Raw genomic sequence first — 27,429 nt, 5'->3', positions numbered from 1 at the left:
AAGTAATTATATATGCATATGCATGGCATGTACAAGTGTGTATGTGTATGTGCATTAGTTGGTAACAAAATTTGCGATAAATGACACAAACAACCGGGTTAATAATAGCACAATAGCAAACTACTTAATGGTTAACAAATGCTTAGCAATAAAAGTACCAAGGTACATACATATGTACATATATACTCATATGCGCACATATACTAGTACATGTAAATATACAAATATGTAAATATATATATATATATATCTGTAAACAAAAGATACATTGATTTACGTTCTGTGCCGCCACTCAGTGCCATGAAGTCGGAAAGTACCTTTTAGCTCGTGTCATAAGACATGAGCGGCGGCCGGCTTCTATGAGTTTGAGTCGGATTCGGGCCGAAATTTTGGTGGATTAATCACAATGTAGGTTTCGAAATGTGTTACTTGTTGCTGGTGGTATTTAACAGTAACAAGTAGGAGGCATTACGTTTTGGTTAATCCTAGCGGAGTACTTGCATCTGATCTAATTAGAACCGCACTGGTCGTTTGCGCGCGCAAACCGAATCGATCAATATTTTTTTTTGCAGATTGGTCTCGTAACTTTTATCATGGAAAAAACTACGAGTTTGCTTGCGCTTTTGTGTTGTCAATGGAATCACGGCTACGGAATCGTTGAAATTGTTGCAGAAGTATTTTAGGAAATTTTTGGAAACATACAGGAAACATCGAAAATTTTTTGGAAACATAGCTTGAAAATCATCATGTTGGCATCAGAGAGGTAGCAGGGGATCTCAACAACTTTTATGGATCAATACAACACATTTTGGTCAATGTTTTGGGTATGAAGCGTATCAATGCTAGACTCGTATCAAAAGATCTGCATCTTATGCGAAAACAATGTCGAGAGTGAAACAGATGCATGACAACGTAGCTGATGACCCTACATTCAGTAAAAAAAAAATCGAAACTGTTCCACAATCTAGCAAATGGCGCTCCACAAATGAGAGAATGAGAATTAATTAAAAGTTGTTTGGCATGTATTAGCTCAGGAGTCTATTTTGAAGACGATAATAAAGATTTGAATTAAAATCCGTGAACATTTTTTTATGATCAATACAGTTGGTATAACAACCAATTATTTTACTTTAATGTGGTTGCTACAGAGAGAGCTTGATCGCTTAAGCCCATTTCTAAGCATATCAATAAGGAATATAATTAAAGGCGCTATCATATTCCATATATATTTGTTCGTAAATATTTTTAGATATGAACTTCTTCAAACATCGTTTTCTAGAAAATAAGTTAATCCGTTTCTTGGTATATAACTTGTTGTAACGCAACAAATGGAGAATCTCAAAAATTTTCTTCTTAAGATTGACAGCAACACATACGAACATATTTTTTATGTCGTCAATGATAGCGAAGCTTATGGAAAAAGTGACTTGAACCAATCCACCAAATCCATTTTTCTGAAAAATCATTTCCTAGTAAGACAAGGAATAAACATTCTCAAAGTCAGAGTAGTATCGAGGATAAAGCAATTGCGTATTAAACTCCACAAAGGCTCGAATTTATAATGTATGTACGAGTATGCATGTACTATTAGACAATTAACCTTACTTATTATCAGTGAGTTCAAGAGCGGCTTGTAGGTGTGGCTGCCAACGATAGTCGTCTGAGGATTCTCACGTGACTTTATAAAGGCTTACTATACATTAAGACCAGAAAGTTTCCGAAAATTGTAAATAAAACTAAAAATTTTTAATTTTCATCAATTTTTATTTTGTCGCCTTCAAAATATGCTCTTTCTGAAGCGATACACATATGCCACCCCTTTTTCCAATCTTCGAAACATGCCTTGTAGGTCCGGGTCCGAGATTGCCTTCAGTTCCTTTTGCAAATTTGTTTTTACGGCCTCAATCGAGTCGAAACGTGTTCCATTGAGTGGTAACTTGAGTTTTGAAAACAAAAAAAACAAGTCACATGGGGCCAAATCCGGTGAATACGGTGGTTGATTGATGGCATTGAACGAGTTTTTGGTCTTAAAATCGTTCAATATACTCTGTGGCAACATGTTCTTACATAAGACCAGAAAGGTTCCAGAAATTGTTTTTTTCGATATTAGCATTTCGCGCTGCAGCTCTTTGTGAGCTTTGGCCTGTTGCACATCTGTCCTCCACACATCTCGGTCACTTGCAATTTTTCGTCAAATTTTTATACCAATCTTTTGATGTCTTCCTTCAATTCATTTAGCTATCTTGATTTTGGTCATCTTCTTTCTTTAGTGTTAAACGCTTTGGTTACAACAATTTTCTTCTACATCATCTTAGCGGTCATTTTTGTTACATGGCCTAGCTTCTTAATCGATATGCTTTAATGAAACATAAAATGTTTTCGCTTTTCATAAATTGGTCTGCCTTATTATTTCTCAATATACGCCACTCGTCATTACCTTTGACTTTTCTTAAAGTTTTTCTTTTGAAGATTTACAGTTTGGCTTTGTCCTCTTCGAGCAGCGTTTATGATTCATGATACCGTAGCATTAAACTGGTGCGATGATGGTTTGTGTAGAGCCAATTTACATTGTCAGGTGAGCAATTTCCGATTGAAAAGTTTGTTTAATGGTGCTTATGACCTATGTGCTATTTACATACCCTCATCGGTAGTAAGGCTTGCTCAGTTGTAGCTGCGGTACTTAAAGATTAAGTAGGTCAAAATAAATCATAGTTTCATATGCTGGATAATGTTTTTAACTCATCGCCATATAATAAACTAATAGCTTAGTGAATCTTTCTTATCAGCCGCTGGCTGTGTAGTCAAATGCCATCTGCTAGTACTTAGTGCCGACTAATAAAGTAATTAGTTCAATAACGCTAAAACCGTGTAAAGAGATTTCCAAACATTCGTATACATTTTTTGATTGATGGTTTCTTGTGTAATTAAGACTAATTTGGTTCAACTTACATTTATTTTTTTATTGGTCAAAACGAATCAATAAAAGAAATAATTGGCGAATGGATAAGCAACAATTTAAAAATGTAGAGAAAAATTGTTGAAAAAATGCGCAATCCCTAATTATTACAATTATATATAAAACATGCATTAAAGTGCATTTTGCTACGAATATTTAATTACTTAATTATTTTTAGAGCCTAGTAATCGGTCATTTTAATTAATATGCGTGTGGCCATGAATTCAAATATGTTGAAGCAATTTTAAAAGGAATGCACATATTTCGGTGAAAATAAATACACGCTAAAGTTAACTGATAGAAAATATGAAACTTATCAAAAATAAAATTTCCCTAAACCCATTTGAAGATGTCATCAAAATATATAATATACTTGTATATCTACATAGCCTCTTCTGCTAGATGCTTGACCAGCTTTTGCTCCCATTACTGTTATGCTCATTATTGCCATTCTACAAAATAAAGAGGCCTCTAAGTTTTAAGCCAGTTAATGGTGGCTGTAAGATTTTTTTTTTTATGCCAGCAATAAATTTAGAGGTCTGCTCAACGACTCCCGCGAAGCGATCGTTATTAGAAAACATTTTTTTTTTGGTTCGAAAAGATCCATAGCAAGTGCCGCACCGCTTAGATGAATAATTTTTTAAAGCTTTTTACACTTTTGAAAGGCTTTAAAATGGCTTACAGACTTAAATTTAATAATAATATAAGAGAAATTAATTTAAAAAAATTAATATAAAAAATTAAATATTAATAGACTAGATTAATTTTTTAACATTAAAGTGGTCATGTTATAGATAAGGGGCACAGCTGGTGTGAAATTAACAAAAAAAAATATATTTTTTTATATATATATATATTTTATTTTTTCATGTTTCGTTAGATTATTCTTTTTTCGATATCTCAAATAGTATTTGAACCACAGCCTTCTAAAGTGTAGCCGCTGAACCACCTGCATCAATTATAATAACTTTAAACGTATTTTTTTTCGAGAATATGCTTGAGTGATTATTCGGAGACAAATGATCCGACCACTATCAAATTTTTTCTGCATGTTGATCTGATCAAATTGTGATTTTGGCAGGCCAAAGGCGACTAAATATTTAGGTAAAATCAACTTAAAAAAAAAGCGCTGCCATTTTGAAAATTTATGTTATGTTTATTCGCCGCTAGGTGCTTATATGAGCAATATCTTCGAGTAGAGAATTTTGTTTTTATATTTTATCCACAGAGAAGTCCGCAATAATTGCAACAGTGGAGGATTTTTTTAGCGCCGTCGGAGATCGCGTGTTACTCAAAAAATATTTTATTTTTTTCTTTAAAAAATTTTTCTGTGTATTTCTAAAATATTTATATATCTAAAATTTTAGTTTAAAACAGTTAAAAAAAATTTTATTTTAAATTCCTAAAAATTGCGTTTTTAGTTGGTCACACTAAGTGTTAGACTTTAGAACAACTTTAAGTGTAAATTAGAGTTTAAAATTCGAAAATGTTTTCTATGAAATTATGAAAGATGCTAAATCTTAATCGCATAACCTTATTTTCATATTGTTTTCAATCCCGTTAATATCAAAAGCATATCACCAAAAGATCGCTTAAATTTTGGCTATTGCTAGTACAATATATGCAGACTTTTTTTCATTTCATTTTATTTTATTTCATATTCCATTTGTAATTTTACTAAAATTCCATAGCATTTTGGTGCTGGAGCAGGTTAAGAGTGCTAAGAGATTCAAAATTCAGCAATAAAATAAGAAAAAATAAACTAGCTGATAAAAATATTCGTTTTCCCTATTATATTTAATTGCTTCCAAAATCAAATTAGAATTATCGTAATTACTAATTATAAACAATATATAACTTCCGTATATTATATTTTTGCCGGTCAATGCAGCCCAATTCCCATACCATTCTATTCGCGCGCACACCCTCAGTACGCTCCTGGCCTTCTACAACACAAAAGGAATGAAAGTTGAATTTGCTGGCGCGGAGTGTGGCAAGCCACACACGCCAAGCAGCGGCGCAAGCGCAGACCGTGGGTTCAGCGCTATATGCGGTGAGTATGTTTGTGCGCGCGCGGTTCAATAATAATCTGTTGCACCAATCAAACAAAATATGCGATCACTCAAACAAACGGGCAGCAGCAGTAACAGTCAAAAGCTGAAGCGGCTGCAGCAGCTGCACCGCCCTTTCCTGCCGCGCCGCTCGACGCTCGGAGCGCGCGAAGAGCGGCAACTTGTAAGGTGTTGTATTCTACATTAAGTATACGCCGGGGTGTGCTTGCGCATACAATAGCAGTAAACATTTGTACGTTTGCTTGTGCTAAGAGCAAATGAGTGCTAGCGTGCCGCGCGCGCTGTGTGTGGCTTACGGATGGCGGGTAGCGGGCTGTTGGCGGCGCTATGCTCGCTTCACTTTGTTACAGATTTTCAACTTCTATGCCGTTGTAGTGGCGCAGCAGCGTTACCGTTGATTGTAATGGTGAGCACCAAACGTCTATGCGAACTCGAACTCTCAAACGCAAATTCTAATGGTACGGGTATATAAGTGTCAGCTGCGGCCAACAGATATCACAGTACGACGCAGTACGAAAAACCAATTGGAAGTTTAAAAATTCCTAAATAATCTAATTCAATTTTTATAGTCCGATTGGCTCACTTCGCGCTGTTGTATAGACTTTTATAGTTTTCTGTCTTCGCTAAGGAGTAATTATATAAATTTAGAAAAATGTTCTGCAAATTGGTGAGTATCGTAAAATCAAAACGCAAATACGCCGCAAAACCACACACATGGATTATATAATTAAACGCGCATTTCGTTTCCCAACCCAACAACAGGCACTCATCTCCGCTCTCATCGCCTTGGCGTTGGCAAAACCACAACATCAATCAGCTGCTCAGTACCCAGCTGGTGTGAATCCACAGGACTGTCCCGGTTTCCCGATCTGTGATAACGCACGCCTACACAATCCACAAGCGCACTGGGGTGCACCCGCGCCCGCCTGGCAACCGCAACCACAGTGGGGCGCTCCTGCACCCTCCTGGCAACCACAACCACAGTGGGGCGCTCCAGCACCCTCTTGGCAAGGCGCTCCAGCATCTTCTTGGAACGGCGCGCCAGCGGCCAGTGCTGGTGGTGATAAATTCCCAGCTGGCGTTAATCCACACACCTGCCCCAACTATCCATTCTGTGATGTGAATGCTGGTCATGGTGCCGTCGCTGCACCACCACTACCCGGCTGGACCGAACGTCAGTACCCAGCTGGCGTTTCTCCGCATCAGTGCCCCAACTTCCCATACTGCAACTAAATACAGCTACAACAACAACAACCACTGTCGCAACTGTAGCGTTCGCTTGTAGCGCTGCAGCTGCGGCAGTAAGCGTCTACAGCCCGTCGGACGAAGTCCCGCTACCAGTATCCTATCCTGAACAGAAAAAAAACAAGTTATCGAATATACAGTCTACTCACTGCCAATGTCAACCAACTTCAATGCCACTTCCATATCACTTTTTGTTTGTTATTGCCTTTTTACAGCGCCTGAAGTTCTCAAGTTCTCAATTCTATTGTACAGCTGGAGTTTGTTGTTGGTCCATAAGTAAATAAAATATGCATTTGGAATTTTATTTGTCCTTATAAACAAAGATTTTTATTTTGTGAACATTTTTTTTTTTACGCAATGACAATTATGCTACGTTCTCAACTCGACGGGTTGCAGGCCGCGCTTCTTTCTGCTTAAGTCGTTAGTATACATACATAGGGATATCTAGTTTCTAGAAACATTTTCTCTGAATAAATAGTACTATCTACACAGGCTGAACCCTCAGAATCCTTCCTCTATTCAAATAGTTTGCTCGTTCCATTCTCCCCCTCTCGCCAGCAATTCACTTCCCTACAACGGCTCTGAACTATTTTCTCGTATTGCAAACTCTTAAAAGTTGCCTTGATTTGCACGCCAATAATTTATTGACTACACTTGACCTTCTCCGCTATTGCCAAGAACCGCATTCCTCATTAGCGGTACCCAAGCGTGTACTTAAAATCTATTTTACTTGCTCATAAACAAGGCAATTTGTCCACTTTACACACTGCTTGCGGACATCAATCAAAATGCAGTGCCGGAGACCAGCACCCCCCTTACTCAGTACTACTCAACCGGTCTGTCAATAAATCTTAATCAATGCGTGCAACGCCCACAAAACTGTCAACTTGTCGTCGCTGTCGCTACCGCTACCGCCAATTGGCGCGGAACTGCAGCGAACCGAACTTGTAACGCAGTTGTAGCGTATTTTGTGAAAGTCGTTTTATTGCTACAGTTTTACCTTTTCGTTTTAATTAATATGTAATTTTTTCACCGCCCATTACTGCTTAGCTGCCCATAAGTGTTTGTGGTTCAGCGCTGCCGCATTGCGCAGTCCGCTTTGTTCTGGGCCTCGCTGGTGTGTGTGTGTGTGTGTTTGAGTGCGCAGCGTGTCTATTCATTAGGCGCTTAATGCCGCTGAATTGTTCAAGGTCAAGTCCATGCCGCGCCGCGCACTACTTGCCGCACATTCAATGCTGCGGATACATATGGTCAACATTCACCACATACAAAGCGCACGCGCGCGCAGAAAAAAATTGCTTTTGGGCAAAACCATGTTTCACACGCTGCGTTTGTTGCTTAGTTTTATTATTGCGCGCACAGCTTTATTCGCTTTGCGGCAATACAGCGCGTTGCAGCAGCAAGCGCACATAAGCCATATTTACATACACAAATACGCATACACGCTTACATATTTGTCCGAATAATTAGTGGCTCTATAAACGCTTTGTTAATGGCGTTTCGTAAATTATCTGGTCAGCTTGCTTATGGGCTTTTACGGTCTCAAATTACAGTTATGTGACAATTCTCCATCGCAGCTGCCACCCACTGTACGTGTATCTGTATGTGTGTATTAATGGTTATTTGTCAAAGTTGTGGAATTTTATTGATATTAACTTTAGTTTAAGCGCTTAAAAATGTCGCTCATGATTTGTACAACAACAACCATTCTTTTCTATACGCGTGAATCACGAACTAGTTTCTGCTGGAAATGCCTTTTGTAAAGCTGTAAAGCTCTTTGCAGCAGTAAAGCAACTTTTCATCGCATTTGCAATTAGTTGGACTTTGTTGTGGCTAAGTTATGTCTTCCTTAAAGTTGTAAATTATATTAAATATGGTGGAGAAAATGTCACAAGCTAACGGGATTGGAATAAATGTTTAATAATTAGTTAATGCGATCACAATAGAATAATAATAAAATCTTTAGGCAATATGATTGATAAGTACTAATGTGAGTAGAGAGTTCTTGGATACTTTGTATGAAATCATGTACTCTTGCTGGGAACATAACCATCCAAAGAAGGTAGCAGACCATTGCATTCAGCAACTTGAAACAAGCGAAAAAAGCTGAAACTTGTTGTGTAAGTAAATTATATACTAAGCCATGTCTGTCTGTCTATCTCTCTCTGTATATACGCGAACTAATCTCTCAGTTTTTGAAATAACTTTGTGAAATTTTGTACACATTTGTTCTCCCCAAGAAGCAGCTCATTTGCCGCAACCGCCGATATCGGAACACTATAGTACATAGCTGCCATATAAACTGTTCGATCAAAGTCAAGATAAATAACTTTATAAAAGACAACAACAAAGACTAACACACTGATAATGCTGGTAGAAGCATGGATGGTCGTACCCTAAACTCTGTATGGTATAATGATTAAAGGATTCGAAATGATTTCATACACTCAGCAAAACCAGCAAGTTGGATTTTTGAATTTCTTTTCGAACTTTACAGATAATTTCTGGTAACTCATTCATTATACACGTAATCCTGCCAATGTGTATTTTCAGCCTGTAGGAAAGTGTCATTTCTGAAGCGAGATCTTAATACTAAGTTCTGTCCTGTCTCTATGTCATAACTAAAGGTTCCATATGCTGTCAATCTGGTGCCTATAGTACAATATAAAATGGTATAACGGCCTTGCAGAAGTTCCATGAAAGTTATTTGCATGCTTCGTTTTTCGATTCTTTTGAAAAACAGCAGATTATTACAAGCTTTTCTTTTACCAGTAAAATCCTTCGCTAAATAATAGAAAAAGCAGTTACCGTTTGGTGTCGAATCCGGACTATAAGGTGGATGCATAAGAACCTACCAACAAGTTCCTGTGTTGTGTGTGACCTAGCGTTGTCCAGATGTAACACAATTTCTTTCCTATCGACCACAGCTGGCCGCTTGTGGGTATTTGTTTCCCTCAGGCAATTCTATGTTTGCAGGTTGGGTCCGAATTATGAGTCTGGCCGTAGAAAATCAGCTCATAGTAGATGATTTCCTACCAATCCCACTAAACACATAGCAAAACCTTCCGGATCAATCTTGGTTTGGTCATCCTTTGCACCGGCTCCCTGTGATTCCACCGCAAACGTTTACGCTTGACGATATCGATTAATTCTATGAAAAGTTTTTCATTGCAAAAATGCTCTCTTAATCGCTAACAATAATATTATAAGAAATACTCGTAACAATTTTATTTAGCGATTAACAGAACGACTCATGCTCTAATTAGTATTCGGATCTTTTTGAGCGAATAGATGAACACACTCAAACATTTTAAAAGGCTCATATATGTATTTTGCAGTTTAAGCTTCAGTCTGTTCAGAGTTGAACATATACCTTTCAGGAACTGAAAAAATCCTGCTAATTGACACATTTCAGAAGAAGAGTTGCCCACCAATTTGGAATTCGGAAATAATTTATTCGAAGTATCATCTTCTTTTGCAACAAAATACCCGTTTATAATACCATGGCAAAAATCATTTACTATTATAACGAGCCAATAAAGCATCACAAATTCCAACAATAACAAATTCTCGTAACTAATCGCTAATCACTACTAGCAGCAGCAGGAGCAAGCATTTATAATTCAAAAGACAATCGGTACCCATTTGCTTTTACAAAAATTTATGTGAAAATTGCGGCATTTACTTGCGAACTCATCAAGCATTAGTAATTTAACGGTAAAACGGTAAAAATGCCAGTGAAGAGAAAGAAAATTGCAAACCGTAAGACATTGCTGACGAACTACTATCGGAACGCTAATTTGTTGCATGAAAATGTTGTAAGTATTTCCTGCTGCTGGAGCAGCATTGTTGCAGTCACATATCAGCAACATATGTAGGCTACGATGTTAGCGGATTAAAAAGCTATAACAACAAATATATTAATGGAAAAGATAAGTGTAAAAAAATAAAAAACAAGTTTTTTTCGCGTAATTTCAACGCATATACGTGTATGTTTGTTTGTGTGTGTTTGTATAGCAAAAGTTATATAATTATTATCTAGGAAATAAATTTTAACTCTCAAGAAATAACATGATTTTTCGTTTATTACAGTTTTTCTTTATTTTATCCTATTTCCTTCTTTACATATTTCGATAGGCATTTCACACACACATACATACAGATATGTGTACACATGTATGTACTTTTTGCTAAACAATTATTTACACAAAAAAAAAATATAAAAGACCAATAACAGTTATACTCTATATATATGTGTGTATGATATTCTCTAGATATGCTAAATGTATGTATGTAAATAAAGCAAAATCAATATGAGAAAAATACAATGAAATAGAAAAATAGAGCATCTATAACTAAATAGACCACAATAATATGGAAGTCGAAAATATATAATTAAAATAAAATTCATGTCAGGTGAAATGAAATTTGTACACATGGAAAAACGCGCGTGCGCTGTAGTAACATTAAAACAACCAAAAAAAGAAAAAAAATTTTTTAAAAAAATACAAAAACAATTGTGTTAACACTCAATCGCTTATATACGTACATATATGTACATATGTATGCATATAATTATATAAGCATATAACTAAAATTGTAACTAGAGCATTGCCAACGGCAACACCTAACCGGATGAGCGCCTCCACTCACTCCCTCTCTAGTACCAGCCGCCCTTGTGGTAGTCGTGATGATCTTCTTCAATGTGATGAACTTCCTCCTTGTGATGGACATGTACTGGCACATGCACCTCTTTAATAACGGGCACATGCACTTCCTTGTAGATGGGCACATGCTTGATGACCTCCACTTCCTTGATCACGGGCACTTCCACCTTCTTGATGTGATGGTGGTGAATGGTGTGCACCTTGTAGGGTACATGGATGGTGTGGTGTTCACTGTGATCGATAGAAGATAGATAGTGGCGTAATGTGGATAAAAAAATTATGGTAAGAAATAAAATTTTTTTTTTTTATTATAATGATCGTTAACGATCTAAGTGAATGAAATAAATAGAGGAGTGCAGCGTTATTAGCATTTAATTGCTTTATATTATTTGTATAAAATACCAACATTATAATTAGGATAGTCAAAGGCAGTTAGATCTGGTAAAAAATATACTGAATTTTTTAAATCATGAACTGGCGGTCGTCCGTGACGATCAAAGTGCGCACTACGTAGGACTTGATTTTGAACCTTATTTCGATTAATAATTGATCGTTTTTTCAAATGTCAATATCACTCGGCAGAAAGTCTCTGAACGTAATTGCGTCGAGTAAAAGCTTCACATAAAAATTCTTTATCGGTTCGTAGTCGACAAAAAACTCGTTAAGAGGAGAAGTTTTGGACAATAATCCATGACAAATTTCGTAGAGACATATTGTGAAATAAAAAAGTTTCTCATACAAGGATTGGATTTTTACCGATCAGTTTGTATGGCAGCTATATGATGTAGAGGTCCGTTATCAACAGTTCCGAAGAATAAATAACCTTTTACCGTAAATTTTGAGTTATATACACCATTTATTGTTATGTAATTGTATTTAAATATAAATTTGTGTGCGAATAGTTTATTCGAAGCTTTGGTCAATTTTACATATTCTTGGCTTGAAGTAATTTTTAAATGCGCATTAATTTATTTTCACTTCCTTAAAAAAAACTAAAAAAAAATTAAAAAAACAAAATCAAATAAAAAAAAAACTAAAAAAACAATTCGCACTACTCCATCAAATTGGAAGCAAATAAAAAGTGAAAACTATTCAATTATTCCGCAGTTACTTTGTCTATTGCCGCGCCACATTCACTATTACAATTGAGTGAGTGCCACATTATAGCACCACAAGTAATACTGTTGACAATTTACGCAAGACCGGGAGCTACGCATGCGCAACAATGGTTAGACGCTGTTTGGCCTGTTTTGCAATTATCTGACTATCTTACCGACTAACTGACTGACTGACTGTCTAACTGTCGGTTGGTCAGTCTGACTCTGTGCACACACACACACCATACATACAAGTGTGACACTGTGAGTGCGGTTAAATCATTTGGCAGAAGACCAATGTACGCTATTTATCCATAATTTATGCTTATCACAGCTAATTAGTTTTTTCTTTCAACATCGGATATAGTAAACACGCAGTGTGTCCAAGAAATTCCTATGCATGCAAGTGGATGTCGCTAGAGCCGATTGACTCTTTGCTTTCCTGCTGCGCATATATACCGTTATACTTGCACATATAATTGAAGAGAAAAGGAAAACGCATTGACAAACAATCGAAACCATTTGATCGCCGTTTATTGTGTTGATATTGCGTGTTGTTGCAGCACTCGGTTATTGACCGGTTTATTTAATCAAATAAAAATTACAAAATATAACTGCTGTTAATTAAAATACAATAAATGTAATTTTTAAATTGCTGCTATGAATCAAAATCGTGAAATTATCAAATCGAGTTGCGCTATTGCTGTTGTACTTACTGTTTGCCTCCACCAAAGAAACCGGGATTTGGCGCGCAATAGGCCAACGCGAAAAGAGCACTGAAGATCACCTGAAATGAGAGATGGGGGAGCGATGGTTTAAGATCTGTTTATATAAAAGTGAAATAAGAAGCAAATATAAATAATGTCCTCAATGTTCTCATGTGATAAACACCGCACACAATCAGAATTTAATGTTTTTGTCTATTTAGTTAAGTTCATTATTGCTTATATTGAGAAATGGAAACAGTCATCCGGAGACTAAAAAAAATAGATCATTACGTCCAAACATACAAATATTATATGATCATGAACCAGTGCTGTAAAAGCAGTTATAACGTCAATTTAGGAAAACAATTCTTCAGATATTTGAATTTTTATATATTCAGAAGTAGAATTTGTATGATTTTAAAGTTCTCCGTTAGTTTTTAACGTTTTAAGAAATGAATATTGTCTGAAAAATAAGAAAACCTTCTTTTCCGTAAGTAAATTGTACACGCCGAATTTTCATAAACTGAAGTTATGGCTCTAAAACTATATAAAAATTGTTCTAAGGTGGATTTCTACAAGCAATTTTAGGCTTCCTTTCTATTCTTTATTATGTCATTCTATTTTTTTTTTATTTAACTCAGCGATACTGAATTATTAATTTTCTAATGAACGATCGTTGGTCTTCAACCGACTTTCTCTTTCAGTATATACATATAAAATATTTTAAGGACTTAAAATGTTTTCTGGATGGAATGTCAAAATAATCATAGATCTCACATGAAATTTTTCGTTTTAATACAATTCTTCTTAATTATAAATTGCGTAGGGTGCATTAAGTTTGATACGGAGTTTGTAACTCTCGGAAGGAAATGTCGAAAATTCTATAAGATATAAATATTTCTTCAGTTGGGTTATATCATCTGTATGATATTCTTCCATACTATAACGCAAGAAAAAACTTTTGGAAATTTCAAGCTTCAATAATCAGTCAGGGACACTGACGGGGAGAAATTCAGTGTATTGTAATTGAAATATATAAAAATATTATTTAATTTTTTTTTTCAAAGATTTTAATTTCTAAGTTTGAAATGTCGAAAATTCTATAAGATATAAATATTTCTTCAGTTGGGTTATATCATCTGTATGATATTCTTCCATACTATAACGCAAGAAAAAACTTTTGGAAATTTCAAGCTTCAATAATCAGTCAGGGACACTGACGGGGAGAAATTCAGTGTATTGTAATTGAAATATATAAAAATATTATTTAATTTTTTTTTTCAAAGATTTTAATTTCTAAGTTTGAAATGTCGAAAATTCTATAAGATATAAATATTTCTTCAGTTGGGTTATATCATCTGTATGATATTCTTCCATACTATAACGCAAGAAAAAACTTTTGGAAATTTCAAGCTTCAATAATCAGTCAGGGACACTGACTGGGAGAAATTCAGTGTATTGTAATTGAAATATTATATAAAAATATTATTTACTTTTTTTTTGCAAAGATTTTAATTTTTAATTTTTTGCTCACCCTGTACTTCTGTATAAGATATTATATAAATTTTAATACTTATATTATATGTCATCTGTTGTACTGGTAAGACCTTAATGAGGCCACGAATGTTTATATCATTATAGTTTAAAAAGCCACCGAGATATATTACTATTCAGTGTATATTAATTTCGTTTGGATAAAAGGGAGCATTTTTGTAATATTAATATCATGTCATAGATTTTTATGGATTTAATGAAACTAAAAGTAAATGAAAGCTTACAACTAATATAGCAGAAACGTTAGAAAATTTATATAAATTTGCCAAGCTTTTATACAAGAAAAAATTTAAGTAAAATTCAAAGCGAGGAAAGTTGAGTTGTTGTGGTAAAACATTTACTATTTCTAATGTTTTTCTTTATCGAAAAAATGAGTTTTTTGCTGCTAAGTAATCCGAACATTTTTAAGCTCTCGTCACATTGCAAAAATCATATCTATGAACTGAATATATTTAAGAGTGATTAGGGAATATATATGCAAGTTCTTTTCTTCTTTAAAGCTAAAGTGACTGACACTACGAGTTATTATTGTTTTTATCGAAATATTCGTGTTTTTTCATTGGCTCATGTTTCTCCTTCTCATATCATTATATCAGTATTATCTTTCTAATATCGATTCGCGTTATAACTATGGCTGGTATACAGCTGTGATACTCATTCACATTCAATCAAGTTTTATACCGAAGTTATTAGGAAATATAGGATGATTGAACAAGCCTACTCCACCTATCATTTGAAAGCTAAACTGGCTTCTAGGTTCGAGTGAATCTGACCAGAATGTGTTTGTTGATTTGTAGAAAAGCAGCACGAGGAGAACTCCTACCTGAAATTGGCTTCACTAATATTTTGGTTCTATATTGTCTATATAAATTTTCTTGCTTTGAACTTAACAGATCGGATCACTATAACATAGTGTTGCCTTCCATTGATTGTTGCGACATGATATTCGCACCACTTCACTACCAGTTTTTGAGATATCAATTCGAAATTTTGCACACGCTTATTTCGCCTTTAAGAAGCTAATCATTTGTTGGAACCGATTCTAACAAACCTCCATCCATAGGATTTAGGTGCAATACAAATTGACCGATCTGCTGTATACGTATAGCTGACATGCGAATTGATTGAACAAATTCAAGATAAAGCACTTTTTACAGCCTTTAATGCTATAAAAACGAACCTGTGAAGGGTATTAAACTTTAGTTCGTCCAAAATTAACCATTTGTTTTTTAATATTATGTAACGCAATTTTCATAACCCAGCATCATATATACATACATATATAAAAGACATTACTTTTGTTTTAATCTTTTTTGTCTAAAAGTTAGCAATATTAACCAGGAAATGTTAGTAAAATTTGATAATGTCTGGTTATGCTGCTAACCACTAATTTTTTCAATTCTTTTTCTTCCATTTTATCCTGCTTAATTTAAAGACAACGCCTAACGACCCATTTTTTCACTGAAAAATCACTTTCAACATCTAACGCTGCGCACTAGTTACATATACATACATGCATGTATGTATAATATATATTTTAACGATGTCTTATAGCTGGCACAACACAGTCTTCATTTGTATCAATTGTATGTAAATATATTCACAATTACACCGCAAATATCCACAAACTCGCTCGCCACACAAAATTTATGACTCCTTTAACTCCTTGCCACAGGCTATATTTTAAGCACACACACACATATATACACATGCAAATGTATGCAAGTGAAACACTGTTACACAATTGGATTACTACACTGAGCGAAAGGAAAACCAAAAATGTGTCGGACACTTACGAAAACTTTGAGGGCGGTCATACTGGGGCTGTGTGATAAGCGTCAATGGTGTTTTTGGTTATAAAGTTGTAAAATCCAGTAACTGGCGACCGGCGTTGCAATGTGTACAGCGACTAAATTGAACTGATAACCGAGTAGTGGCGCTGTGATGTTTTTATATGTTGCGCGCAGGCGCATTGCCTAAAAAACATACAAAGCCACATACAAGCCAGCAGGTGGTTATGTGTGTGTGTGTGTGCAATGTAAAGCAGCCACAAAAGTGGCAGCGGTAGATGGCTAGCGACAATGGCGGTTATTACAAGTGAATGCAGCGCAAAGCTTTTGCGCTTTTTTTCGAAATTAATTTGGATGTGTGTGTGTGTTCATACGAATTGCTGCTAGGTCTGAAAACCAAAAAATATCACGTCAATTGAAATGTTGAACGAAAATTTTAGCAAATGCGCCAAAAACAAAAGCAACAGCAACAACAACGGTAGTCAAAACGCTAATTCGTAAGCAGTGCAGCAGCGGCTACAGTAGCAGCCATAGTAGAAGAGGAGAAGGAAACAGAAACAGGAGCAACGTCGCGTAAACACCGAAGATTTGCCGCGGCAATTGTTGAGTGTGCTCGCAAAATAATGAAGAGACAATTGCTTCACGATTTTTTATTGCTCACATTGCTGTGCATTGCGCAGTTACTCGCGCGCCGCTACACGTACAAACATATATGCATAATTATATATGCATGTGTGTGTTTATTATGTACCGCTCACGCACGCACGTGTTGTCTGCGATGTGCATCGCTCAACATCATCGCTTGCTGCGCGCTGCCGACCATTATGTTGCTGCTAATTCACACAGCTGTTGGCCACTGTTAAGCACTGTTAACTGACAGCACCGACTGTTATGTCAGCTGCAGCTGCGCAGCCGCCGCCGAAGATGGCTCAATTGCAAGTAGTTTTGTTGTCGCCAAATTTGCCTAACAAAGGTTAACCTTGAGTTGAACCTGCTACAGACCGATTATACACACGCACACACATTCACATGCAGATTTTTTTACACATATGTATGTGTATGTTAATTGCTTTGTAAGCAATTGTAAAAAACAAATCCATTTGTAATAGTTTTTGATCTTATTTCATTTGCATTGTTGCTTGCTTCTTTTGTTTTGTTGTTGTTTTATTTGTTTTAAAGTTATGGCTTTCTTTCAAATGTCACACAACAACAATGTGATTTTGTTATGATTATTTTTAAATCATATTGTATACATGTTATTTTTTGTGTTATTTTTTCAGCTTTTGCTTTTGTTTTTGGTTTTCTCTGCAGCTGTGCATTTGTTATTGCCGCATCAGTTCACATTTTACTTTTTGGAAATTAATTTCTGCCTCCCGGCGAACTCTGACTATTTTGATCTGCTCTGCAATACAACGTTGTGTATAAGTATGTTTAGGATTAGTTTACATACAATACATTGGTAAATTTATTGCGTAGACGTAATCGCCTTCGGCAATAATAGTAAAAATATGTAACTTAAGTCAAAAATCATATCGCAATATCTTTCCAACAAAACATTTCAATACTGCACCATTCGCGGAAAGAAATATAAAAAATAATAAATTTGTCTTTAATTAATGCATGATTACTTAATTTTACGTTTTACAGTTAGTCATAAAAAGCGAAAATTGATACAGTTATTTTGATTCACACTGTAGAAATTTCGATAGATTTGTAATAGCTGTTGTTTTACAATGCCGTTTATTAAGTAAGAAAATGTACGAGTATATGTTACATGTAGGTATGAATTGTAAAAAAGTTAGGTTAGTTAGTTCCCGGCAACCTGGATATTTTTTCTTCATAAAATTTAAATGTAGATTTATGAAAAACAATTAATTTTACAGACACAAGATCCAAACAACTAATTTCAAAATGAACGGAATGAAGTTACAAGGTGTGTTCCAAAGTAAACAGGACTTTTAAAAAAAGACAGAACAAATGGTTTTATCGGCAAAATCAATTCATTTTATTCAAAATAATCTCCTTCTTCTTTAGTACAGCTTTTTGCACGGTCCAAAAAAATCCAATGAATATACTTGTATTGTTATCGCCTTCAAAATAGAGTCCTTTTGAGCCAATACAAGTCTGCCAACGGTTAATCAAACGTTCAAAATGTCTTGAATTGATCCGTAAGAAATGTTAAGATCCATTGTTATCTCTCTGATGCCAACACGAAGATTTTCAAGCACTGTCTCTTTAACTTTTTTGATGTTATCGTCATTAACAGAGGTGGATGCACGACTTACACGAGGCAAGTTTTCGTTGACTTCACGACTTTCACAGAATGCTTTGTGCTACTCAAATACTTTTGTTCGATATAAAGTAGACTTCCCAAAACACTTCTGAAACATTTTCAATGATTCCATAGCCGTGATCCTTTTGTAATTTTTTCATTATTTTCGCCACACAAACTTTTCGCGTTGAAACAAAAAAACTTCGCACGAGCATATAAAAAAGATTTGAACAGTCTAGGAAAAAATCTTTTTGAACCAGTCCGGGTAAAGTTTGATCAGTTGGTAGTTTTGAAAAATACTATAGCGACACATTTAAAGCTCAATATTTGAATTACTTTGACTGAGGTATTGAACTCGATTTGAAAAGCGGTTGGCCAGTTTTGAGATCTCTATCAATTTCAGCAATAAAGCACTTAATCTTCAATCACTCGGAATTCTTAGATCAATTTAATATTTAATATTTTATTTTTAATATTTTATAATCTAATGTTAAACGATTGTGATTAATAAAATTAAAAAACTATTTTGTTAAAATACTTCTATATCAGATTAAAAATATATAATAAGATTAAAAGTTGTGTTTTTAAAGTCGAAACTTGAATAACAGTTCTTAAATGAATTGAATAATTTCGGGATTTTGTAAGTTAACACCAGGGTTGCAAATAATGCATTAAATTATTTGAATTAAATTTTTTCTATTTATTGTCTCAAAAATCTTGATCAAAAATAATTTTCACATTTATTAGGCCGAATACCGGATTGAAAAGTTAAATATAAATTTAAAAATTAAAAATGGACATTTTAAGCCCGAATATCGGATTAAAAAGTAAAAAAAAAATGTTAACTCGAAGCTTATAGTTAAAAATTTTAAAAGCTGTATATTTAAATTTTAAGATATTTCCTTAACTTGTTTCCAGTGAGTGTATGTAATGTGTCACTTAAGTGATTATTTTCAAAATATAGCAGTTTAACAGTTATTCAAAATGTTCATTTAAATTACATAGAAGTCATTCGATATAAATGATGGTAAATATTCTTTTTAATCTAGAAAATGATTTTCATGAAAAATAATAAAAATGTTTCCCTTTAACTAATATGTTTTATTTATTTCTTTATATTTCTCTGTTCACTAGATCAAAAATAAATTTTTCTCAGTATGCTTAACAGCTACTTATATTTAGCGCATGCTGAGATCAACGCAAATATAGTTTTCGCTGCAATAAAAATTAAATTTGCCAAAATGTCGCAAGTGTAAATATAGGGTTGGTGAGTAAGCCCACTCACATACATACATACATGTCTATGTACATAGTCATATGAAATTATGCACATAGTTCACCGTTTCATTGATAAGTGCGTCCACTGGCTGTTGGTGGTCATCCACGTCAATCATTTAGCACATTAACGGCTATAAGCTTATACACATACATATAATCAGAGGTGCATGAATTGGCTATGGCATGTGTGTGTGCGTGTTAAAATTTGTGACCGTTTGTTCAGACTGGTAGCGGTTAATGTTGACATGCTAACTGCAGTTACTTGCAATGCATAGAGCTCGCGCAATTGCAGTTTTGCGCATGCGGTAGCAGTTAGCAGCCGGTTTTCCAAAATGTTGAAACAAATTTTCGTTAGCATTTTTGTGTTGCAGATAATTATGAAATTTTAAAATTTTATTTTTTTCACCGAATTTTATATACCATGAACATGCAATGTTTGATGTTGCAACAGCAATTAAAAGTAATTGAGATTTTAAAATAAAACGGAAAATTAAAAAATTAAAAAAGGAAAATGCCATAGAATTACAAAAAAAAAAAACATTTACAACGCAAGTTCTTAAGCTAGTCTAATCTATCTTTTAGTTCTCAAATAACATGAATCAAAACGTGCTGCATATATTGCCATGTATACATATACATTTAAATAAGTACTTAGATATATATCTCCATACATATATATCCATCATATATAAAATTATTTTATTGATACATTTTCTTGCTCGCTGACAGCATAATCTACCGCAAAATCGTTGATAAAGTCCACTCCTGTGGTGAACCGTCAACGCCCCGCTTGGAACTCTAGGGCGGGCTGTCTTATACTTCATATTCATTTAAGCATATGCATATAAAAATGTTTTAAAAAAAATATATTTTTGCAATTTCTGCCATTCATGCATGTAGAGCACTGTGAACCTGTGCTCACATGCGTGCAACACATATCAATGGTGAGCGGTTAGGCGTGTAACTTTAGGTATGGTGCACTTTGTTTTTGGCTTCAGATGTTCGTAGACTATTTATGGCGAATTTGGATTTGTTTTTCTACTTTTTCATTTTTTCTTCAAACATTTATTAAGTAATTGTCGCAGCTCAAGCAGACAAAACAATTGCGTTTGGCCATAATAATTGACTTAATTCACTTATTGTCCCCAGCAACAATTGTTATTGTTTATATCTTCTTCTTTATTGCATTGTCATATTCGTTACACTATTTGACATTGCTTTTTATGTGATTTTTATATACTTGCTCATATATAAATGCCACATTTTTTTGCATTATTCATTGCATATTAGCCATTGCGCTCATTGACGTGTTACAAACAAACAAAAAAAAAAAACACACACAAATGCTATAAAATTTTATTTATGTCAAGATTAATGATTTGTTTAGTAAAAATTAACCAACTGTTAAAAACCTTCAAAACTTAAATGAATCAAATAGAAGATATAAACATATTAGTAAATATAAATGAAAAGTCTTTGGACTGGCCGAGATATTATCACAAAGAAATTTTTTTATTCTTGCCTTAAAGTATTTACCTTAATAATATTAGATATTTCATATAATCGTTGTCAAGTTATTACGGATTTTTCGAAATGAAAGAGGTTTGCGCAATATGGGTGAAAGTTTTTTGAAACCACGTCGCTCATTCAGCTTGGATTACTACCGATAAATTGCAGAAATTACCCTAGGAACTGGCCTTACACCCATCGTGTTAGCCATATTCCCTACTTCCTAGACATAAAATGTGGTTCGCTGGTAAATGATTCTACTCTACTGAGGGAGTCAGGTAGCTTGATGCTATCGAATCGTTATTGAAATGTTGAAGGGCCGTTACTATATTTGGATTACTGTAGTTGGAGATTCGAAGAATAAAGTCGGGTTTTAATTTCAAAAATAATTAATCTTTCATTTAAGATCACATATTTTTCAGCACATGTAATATATATGTATATGGAGTAAATTGAATCAACTGTTGACTTCATATTTGTAAGAGGTTCTATAATAATAACTCTCTTTTATATTCTACGCCTTTTATGTAGATCTGTCAAGTCATTATAGTTTCATGGTTAATCCAACCTCTTTACTAATCTTGACAAGCGGTAACATGTGACTATCTGCTTAAGATCTATTATTACAGATCGTCGCTAAACGGATGTCATATATTTTCGTCATTGATAAAGGCGATGCGTTTCGGCTAAAGAAATCGTTTAAATAGTCTACTAATCGATTTTTGCCCGATTGATTTTATGCAGTTTTTGTACTACGTTTAACAAATTGTGGTGATAAAAAGCTCTGTTGAAAGCTCTGTGTTCCAAGTTTTATTGATTTTTACATTTTTAAAAATATTTTCTATATTTATTCGAAAAACAAGAAGTTAAAATTATTCAGTTGACTTTTTTCCAGGCTATTCAAAGGCCATTACGATATATTTGGGTAAAGTGAGGATTACTTCTTAATATCTAGAGATCAAAAATAACTAATTTATGTTAAGGATCGATGAAGGAATGGTTACTTTTGAGGGCTTTTTGACAACATAGGGAAATAGTCAAAATGTATATGTATAGTAGCATTGAGAGACTGACTTCGTTCGCCAGTGGCCGCCAAAGTGTGGCATGTCCACCTAGCAAAGTGAGTTGTAGAATTGTATTTCCACGCTTCTGGTAACCCCAAGTGGGTGATAAATGAAGTTATGGCATGCCAGTTTAAATCAGTTACACCAGTTGTATGTTCGATTCGCCACGCAACAGAATCTTGGCTTTCTCGCTTAAATTGATAAATTTTGAGAAATATCTGACTATCATGGCGATTATCTTCGAGTTCCCATCGCTTACTTTCCATTTCTTCCGGATTACGTACAAAATTGCTCGTAGAGTTTTACTCACTTTTAAGCTTAACTAATTTTGTTTGAACTGCTGACTCATATATTATGTTCCGATAATACGTAGATATAATCATTTGTTTTGCGGAAATCTTTTCCCTCACTATTTATAACAACAGCAACGATACTCAATAAATATTCGCAATTAAAATATGACTACTTAAAAAGAGAAGCCGCGAAATCATCAAATGTAATCAAATTAAAATCGAATCACCTTGTACATATGTCTGTATGTATGTATTTGCCACACACTGAGCGCTAATAGCATGTGGCATGCACATACATATGCACAAATACATATTTAATGCGGTAATTGCTATTATGTAATTTTGCAACAGTGAGTAAGTGAGTGGCGCGAATTATTTATTGCACGTAGCGTACGCATTGTTGCATCTGAGTGCGTATATATGTGAATACATACAAATGCGAGAGATTACATACTTATTTTAATTGACAACACTACCACTTTAGTTGCTGCAACAAACATATACACAAACAAGTGTTTACTTATATACATTTTACATTTTTATACCCTAAACAGGGTATATTAAGTTTAGCACGAGATTTGTAAGACCCAGATGGAAACGCATACTCTATAAAGTACGTACGTAAATGATTAGCGTGACGAGCTGTGTCAATTTGACCGTGTCTATCTGTATTTACGCGAATTATTCAATCAATTTTTGAGATATCGATCTGAAGTTTTGCACGCGTCAATTTCTCCCTAAGAAGCTGCTTATCTGTTGGAACCGTTGATATCCGAACACTATAGCATATAGCTGTTATACAAACTGACCGATCAAAATTAAGTCGTTGTGTGGAAAACTTTTTTATTCCAAAAGATATCTTCACGAAATTTGGTCATGTATTATTTTCTATGGCCGTGGTGTAATTTTTGAAAAAATTGTTCAGATCGGACCACTATAGCGTATAGCTGCCATATAAACTGACCGATCAAAATCAAGTTCACGATATTGTTTGGATCGGACTACTATAGCGTATAGCTGCCATATAAATTAACCGATCAAAATCAAGATAAAGATCTTTTTATACCCTTTATGCTATAAGAAATATACTCGTGAAGGATATTTTATATTCAGTGTTGCCGAAGTTAACATTTTTTTTTTGTTTTAATGTAAATTATGTTCGCTTTTTTGTTATTGTTCTGATGTGGAATAAAATGTCATTTCCATGTGGCGGCCGATGGAATGATGAAAATTACATATTGGCCAGTACCGATGACCTTTATGCATACATATATATTGCTATGTGCATGTGGACTGCATGATTACAATCTTTTGTTATCATTACAACACATTGCACAAATACACTCTTATTTAACGTGCGTTCGTACACAGAATGCTAGTGGATTATTCGTGCCGCTAGCTTTTGTTTGGTAGGCATTTTTATGTACATCATTAACCTTGAAAGTGCATATTTATGCAATACTTATTCCGGTTTTTATTGCCACTAAACATAAGCGTACATACCACAAACATAACACATATACGAGTATACGCACACATTTGCTTTCGGTTGCCATTAATGATGTCATAAAAATGGGTCAGTCCGCACAACAGAAAGTGAAAGGTAATATAAGTAAACGTGTGGTATATTGATTTCAGATTGCCGGTTGTAATCGCCAATATGAGATTGATTAGGAAGTGAATAAACTGATTGAAGAAAAAAAAAAACAAAAAAGTACAAAAATACGTGATAAGAGTCTTTCACTAAGTGGCAAAATGTAAGCCGCAAGCTATTTGAAGAGACAGCGCCAGTTGGGAAATAAAAGCACTGTTAAGTTTTTTCTCTTATTTTTTATTCAATTTTGCCGAATTCGGGTATTACTCAACATGTAGTGGCATGCAACAGGCCGTAGAGCCATTAGCCAACTGATTTGCGTTTGTAAACTCTATTTAATTAAATTAAACGCTCTGAAGGCTTTTCTAGCGAATACAACACGCAGGGATTTTATAGTAATTTTTGAGACGTTAAAGCATCCCAGGTCAGCTTAAGTGAGGTGGCTGACTCTCCTAGATGGTGAGGAGTCCTTTGAGTAGTTTGATAAACATTTCTATATTTGGACATTAATTTTTGATAAAGTGCCTTGAACTTATCACTTATACGAGCAGGTACTTAATTTCAATTTCCTCTTCCGCTCTTTCACTTGGATGTCTAAAAATGTGATGTTCGAGGTATTTTAGCCTTGTGGGACATTCGAGAAGAAAGTGTTCAGATGATGATCTTATCTTCTTCTCATCTCCTTTCAGCAGCAGTCGCATCGATGGTATCTGACCAGCGTTTACGCAGATCGCCTGAGGCTTTCCCACTCATTCTGCAACTAGTGTGTTCGAAGTACCTGACCTAGCAAGCTCATTAGCCTAGCAGTTTCTTGCAATTCAGCTATGGCCAGACAGTCTAATCATGATGTAACTCGATGCCGAAGTCTAGTCATCCTTTCACTATTCTCGAACATACGGTTAATGAGCTTAAGGCTAATATGGCCACCCTAATATCGGAGTGGATGGTCACCACTCTGTAAAATACTGTGCTTCTGTAACAGATATAGATCAGGAAGCCTGAACCTGGAGAGACCAGGAGAAAAGGTTATTGATAAATTTCAAAAGACTTCTTAACCTAATAGTGTTTGTATTCATTGATCTAATGGCATCCGCAGAATTTTTAATTGATCGACACTCTCCACATTTCTATTTCATCACCAACGGTTTTCGAAATCATGACGTGTGTTCGGGCGGCCACATAAACAAACAAAATTGAAAAATTAAAATGTTTCTACAAGTCTCCTGTAATCAAATAATATTATACGTCTTTACTGGGTATAAGTCAAACTTATTTTGTCTTGATTTATTTTTATGAAATTTAAGCAACTTTTATAAGCAAGTGTCGCCTACATTTGTGTGCCCCGAAGCGTAACAAACGAGTGTTGCACGTTGCACATGCGATACCAACGATAGGCAAGCGTGTAAATAATGTTAAAAATAAATATTAAAAACGTATAAATAAGTAAACAATTTTGACTCACTGGCAGTACATGCAACAGCAAATTGCGTCAACTTTGATATTTTTACTTTTTATTTCGTTTTTTGTACATTTTTATTTTTTTATTATTACTACTATTTTTCTGTTTTTTTTTATATATATATTGATATATATGTATATATGTGGATATATATTCAGCTAATTCATTAAGTCGAATTTATTAACTCCAAGTATTCTTCAAAGTTGAACCTAGCTTTTATTAGCTGCTTGCCACAGCCACAACCAACTTCACGCTATATACAAGTAGATGAGCTTCGAATGAGGTCAAAAACACTTGGAGGCGAAATGTTGAATTAAGCGATTTCAGTTGATTTTGAATTTGTTAACTTCTTCGAGGGCAATGTTCGCTGCACTCGAGTAATTCAGCATGTGTTTATAAGCTGCATTAGATTATATGCATACTCTATGAATATATTAACTGTATATGCATGTGTGCAGATATGATGCAAACGGCGCCCGATTGCATTTGCTACAATTTTTACGTTGGATGTTACAAAATTTTCAGTTCATAGACATGTAAAATCGATAAAATTATACCAGCTAGTTGGCGTTTGTCGATATTGTGGCATGAAGATATATGTGCCTTTGCAAATTGCCCACATTTCTAATCGGCTCGATATGATGTAATCATTTTAACGGTCAACTTACACTCCAGTAAAGACCACAAACAAAACCGGCAGACGGACAGTCATACCAGCAAACAAAGTAAAAAAAAAATTTTACCGTTCACACTCCCCAACACACATACACCGTAAGCGTGGTATGGTTTTAACACGCGCTCCGTTACTCTACGCTGCCTCTATGTGTCTTCAAGTGTGGCACTGTGCCGTGTTCCACTCCACATTACGAGGCAACCACCTGGTGATGGCTTAACGTTGCCGCTCACACTTCGCTACAACTGGTTAGTTATAGTCTTTGATTGCGGCGTGTGCTTATGTACCGTTGAGTCAGGATATTGGGACTTACTTCCTGCAAAGTGAGTTTTGATAAAATTCGATTTTACGACCAAAAATTAGTTGACGGTGCGTTGTAAACGGTGGGTGTGTGACAGGCGAAATACTGAAAGACGTCTGCATTGGTTTTTGGTCGTTAATAGTTTTGCATTAGGGTAGGCTTGACATTTATATATATATGTAAGATACAACTTATTATGCATATTTTTTAACTAAGAATAGCATAGCAAAATTTGTTTATTAATATAAAAGCTAATAGTTACATTTTACCCAAGAAACTAACCGAAAATTACTAAAAAAAAAAACAATAATATTTCATGTTTTACTCTTTTCGAAGATTTTGAAAAGCTCGAAAAACCGTATAATCATCATGTGTAGCAAGCCTTTTGTTTTTGAAAGTTTTTTTGTCGTAATCTACGTGTCTTTACTAAAATACCCAGTATTATTTAAAAAATGCGCCGAATTGTATGCTAAGTTTTGTAAATGTAGCTATTGATTTCCAAGATCAGTAAAGCAATATAAAATTACTTTTCCAGCTTGGAATGAAACTCAGACTTTTAGGGTGATAAGTCATTTTCCATAATCAGTATAATCAATATAACTTTTTTTCCAAAATACACTGGGGACTGTCGTTTTACTCCATTGGACTTAGTAGCTTCAAAGTTTGCACTTCGCAATAGTAGTACAAATGTTGTAAACGTAAAAGGTTGATTATTGTGCTACAAAACATTAAACCGTGAAATTATAAGAGAATATTGAAATGGGATATACCATTCAATAAAGGCAGGTTTGGGCAATAATAAATAATAATAATACACCCAGGCTCTAAAGACTGAACTAAAAAAGGAAACTGAATATTAATGGCCTAAAAACTATAATGCTTTAAGATTTTAGAATAT

General features: G+C 34.6%; 2 protein-coding genes across 2 annotated transcripts; one reads left to right on the top strand and one right to left on the bottom strand.

The window, feature by feature from the left end:
• Window positions 1-5,514: 5,514 nt before the first annotated feature.
• On the top strand, window positions 5,515-6,595 carry LOC106621776 (cuticle protein 1). The gene is made up of 2 exons (XM_014240755.3): window positions 5,515-5,695; window positions 5,791-6,595. The coding sequence occupies exons 1-2, from the start codon at window positions 5,681-5,683 to the stop codon at window positions 6,259-6,261; spliced, it is 486 nt and encodes a 161-aa protein (XP_014096230.2). The 5' UTR covers window positions 5,515-5,680; the 3' UTR covers window positions 6,262-6,595.
• A 3,753-nt stretch (window positions 6,596-10,348) lies between these two features.
• Window positions 10,349-16,207, bottom strand: LOC106621769 (uncharacterized). Its single transcript, XM_036372830.2, has 3 exons — window positions 16,095-16,207; window positions 12,754-12,824; window positions 10,349-11,171 (listed from the first exon to the last, which is right to left on the bottom strand). Exons 1-3 carry the CDS (start codon window positions 16,113-16,115, stop codon window positions 10,934-10,936), a joined length of 330 nt encoding a protein of 109 aa, XP_036228723.1. The 5' UTR covers window positions 16,116-16,207; the 3' UTR covers window positions 10,349-10,933.
• Between the last annotated feature and the right edge of the window lie 11,222 nt (window positions 16,208-27,429).

Source organism: Bactrocera oleae, chromosome 4 (genome assembly GCF_042242935.1).
Source record: "Bactrocera oleae isolate idBacOlea1 chromosome 4, idBacOlea1, whole genome shotgun sequence".
Lineage (NCBI taxonomy): Eukaryota > Metazoa > Arthropoda > Insecta > Diptera > Tephritidae > Bactrocera > Bactrocera oleae.
The sequence above is the reverse complement of the archived record's forward strand: the minus strand, read 5'-3'. Positions and strand labels throughout refer to the sequence as shown.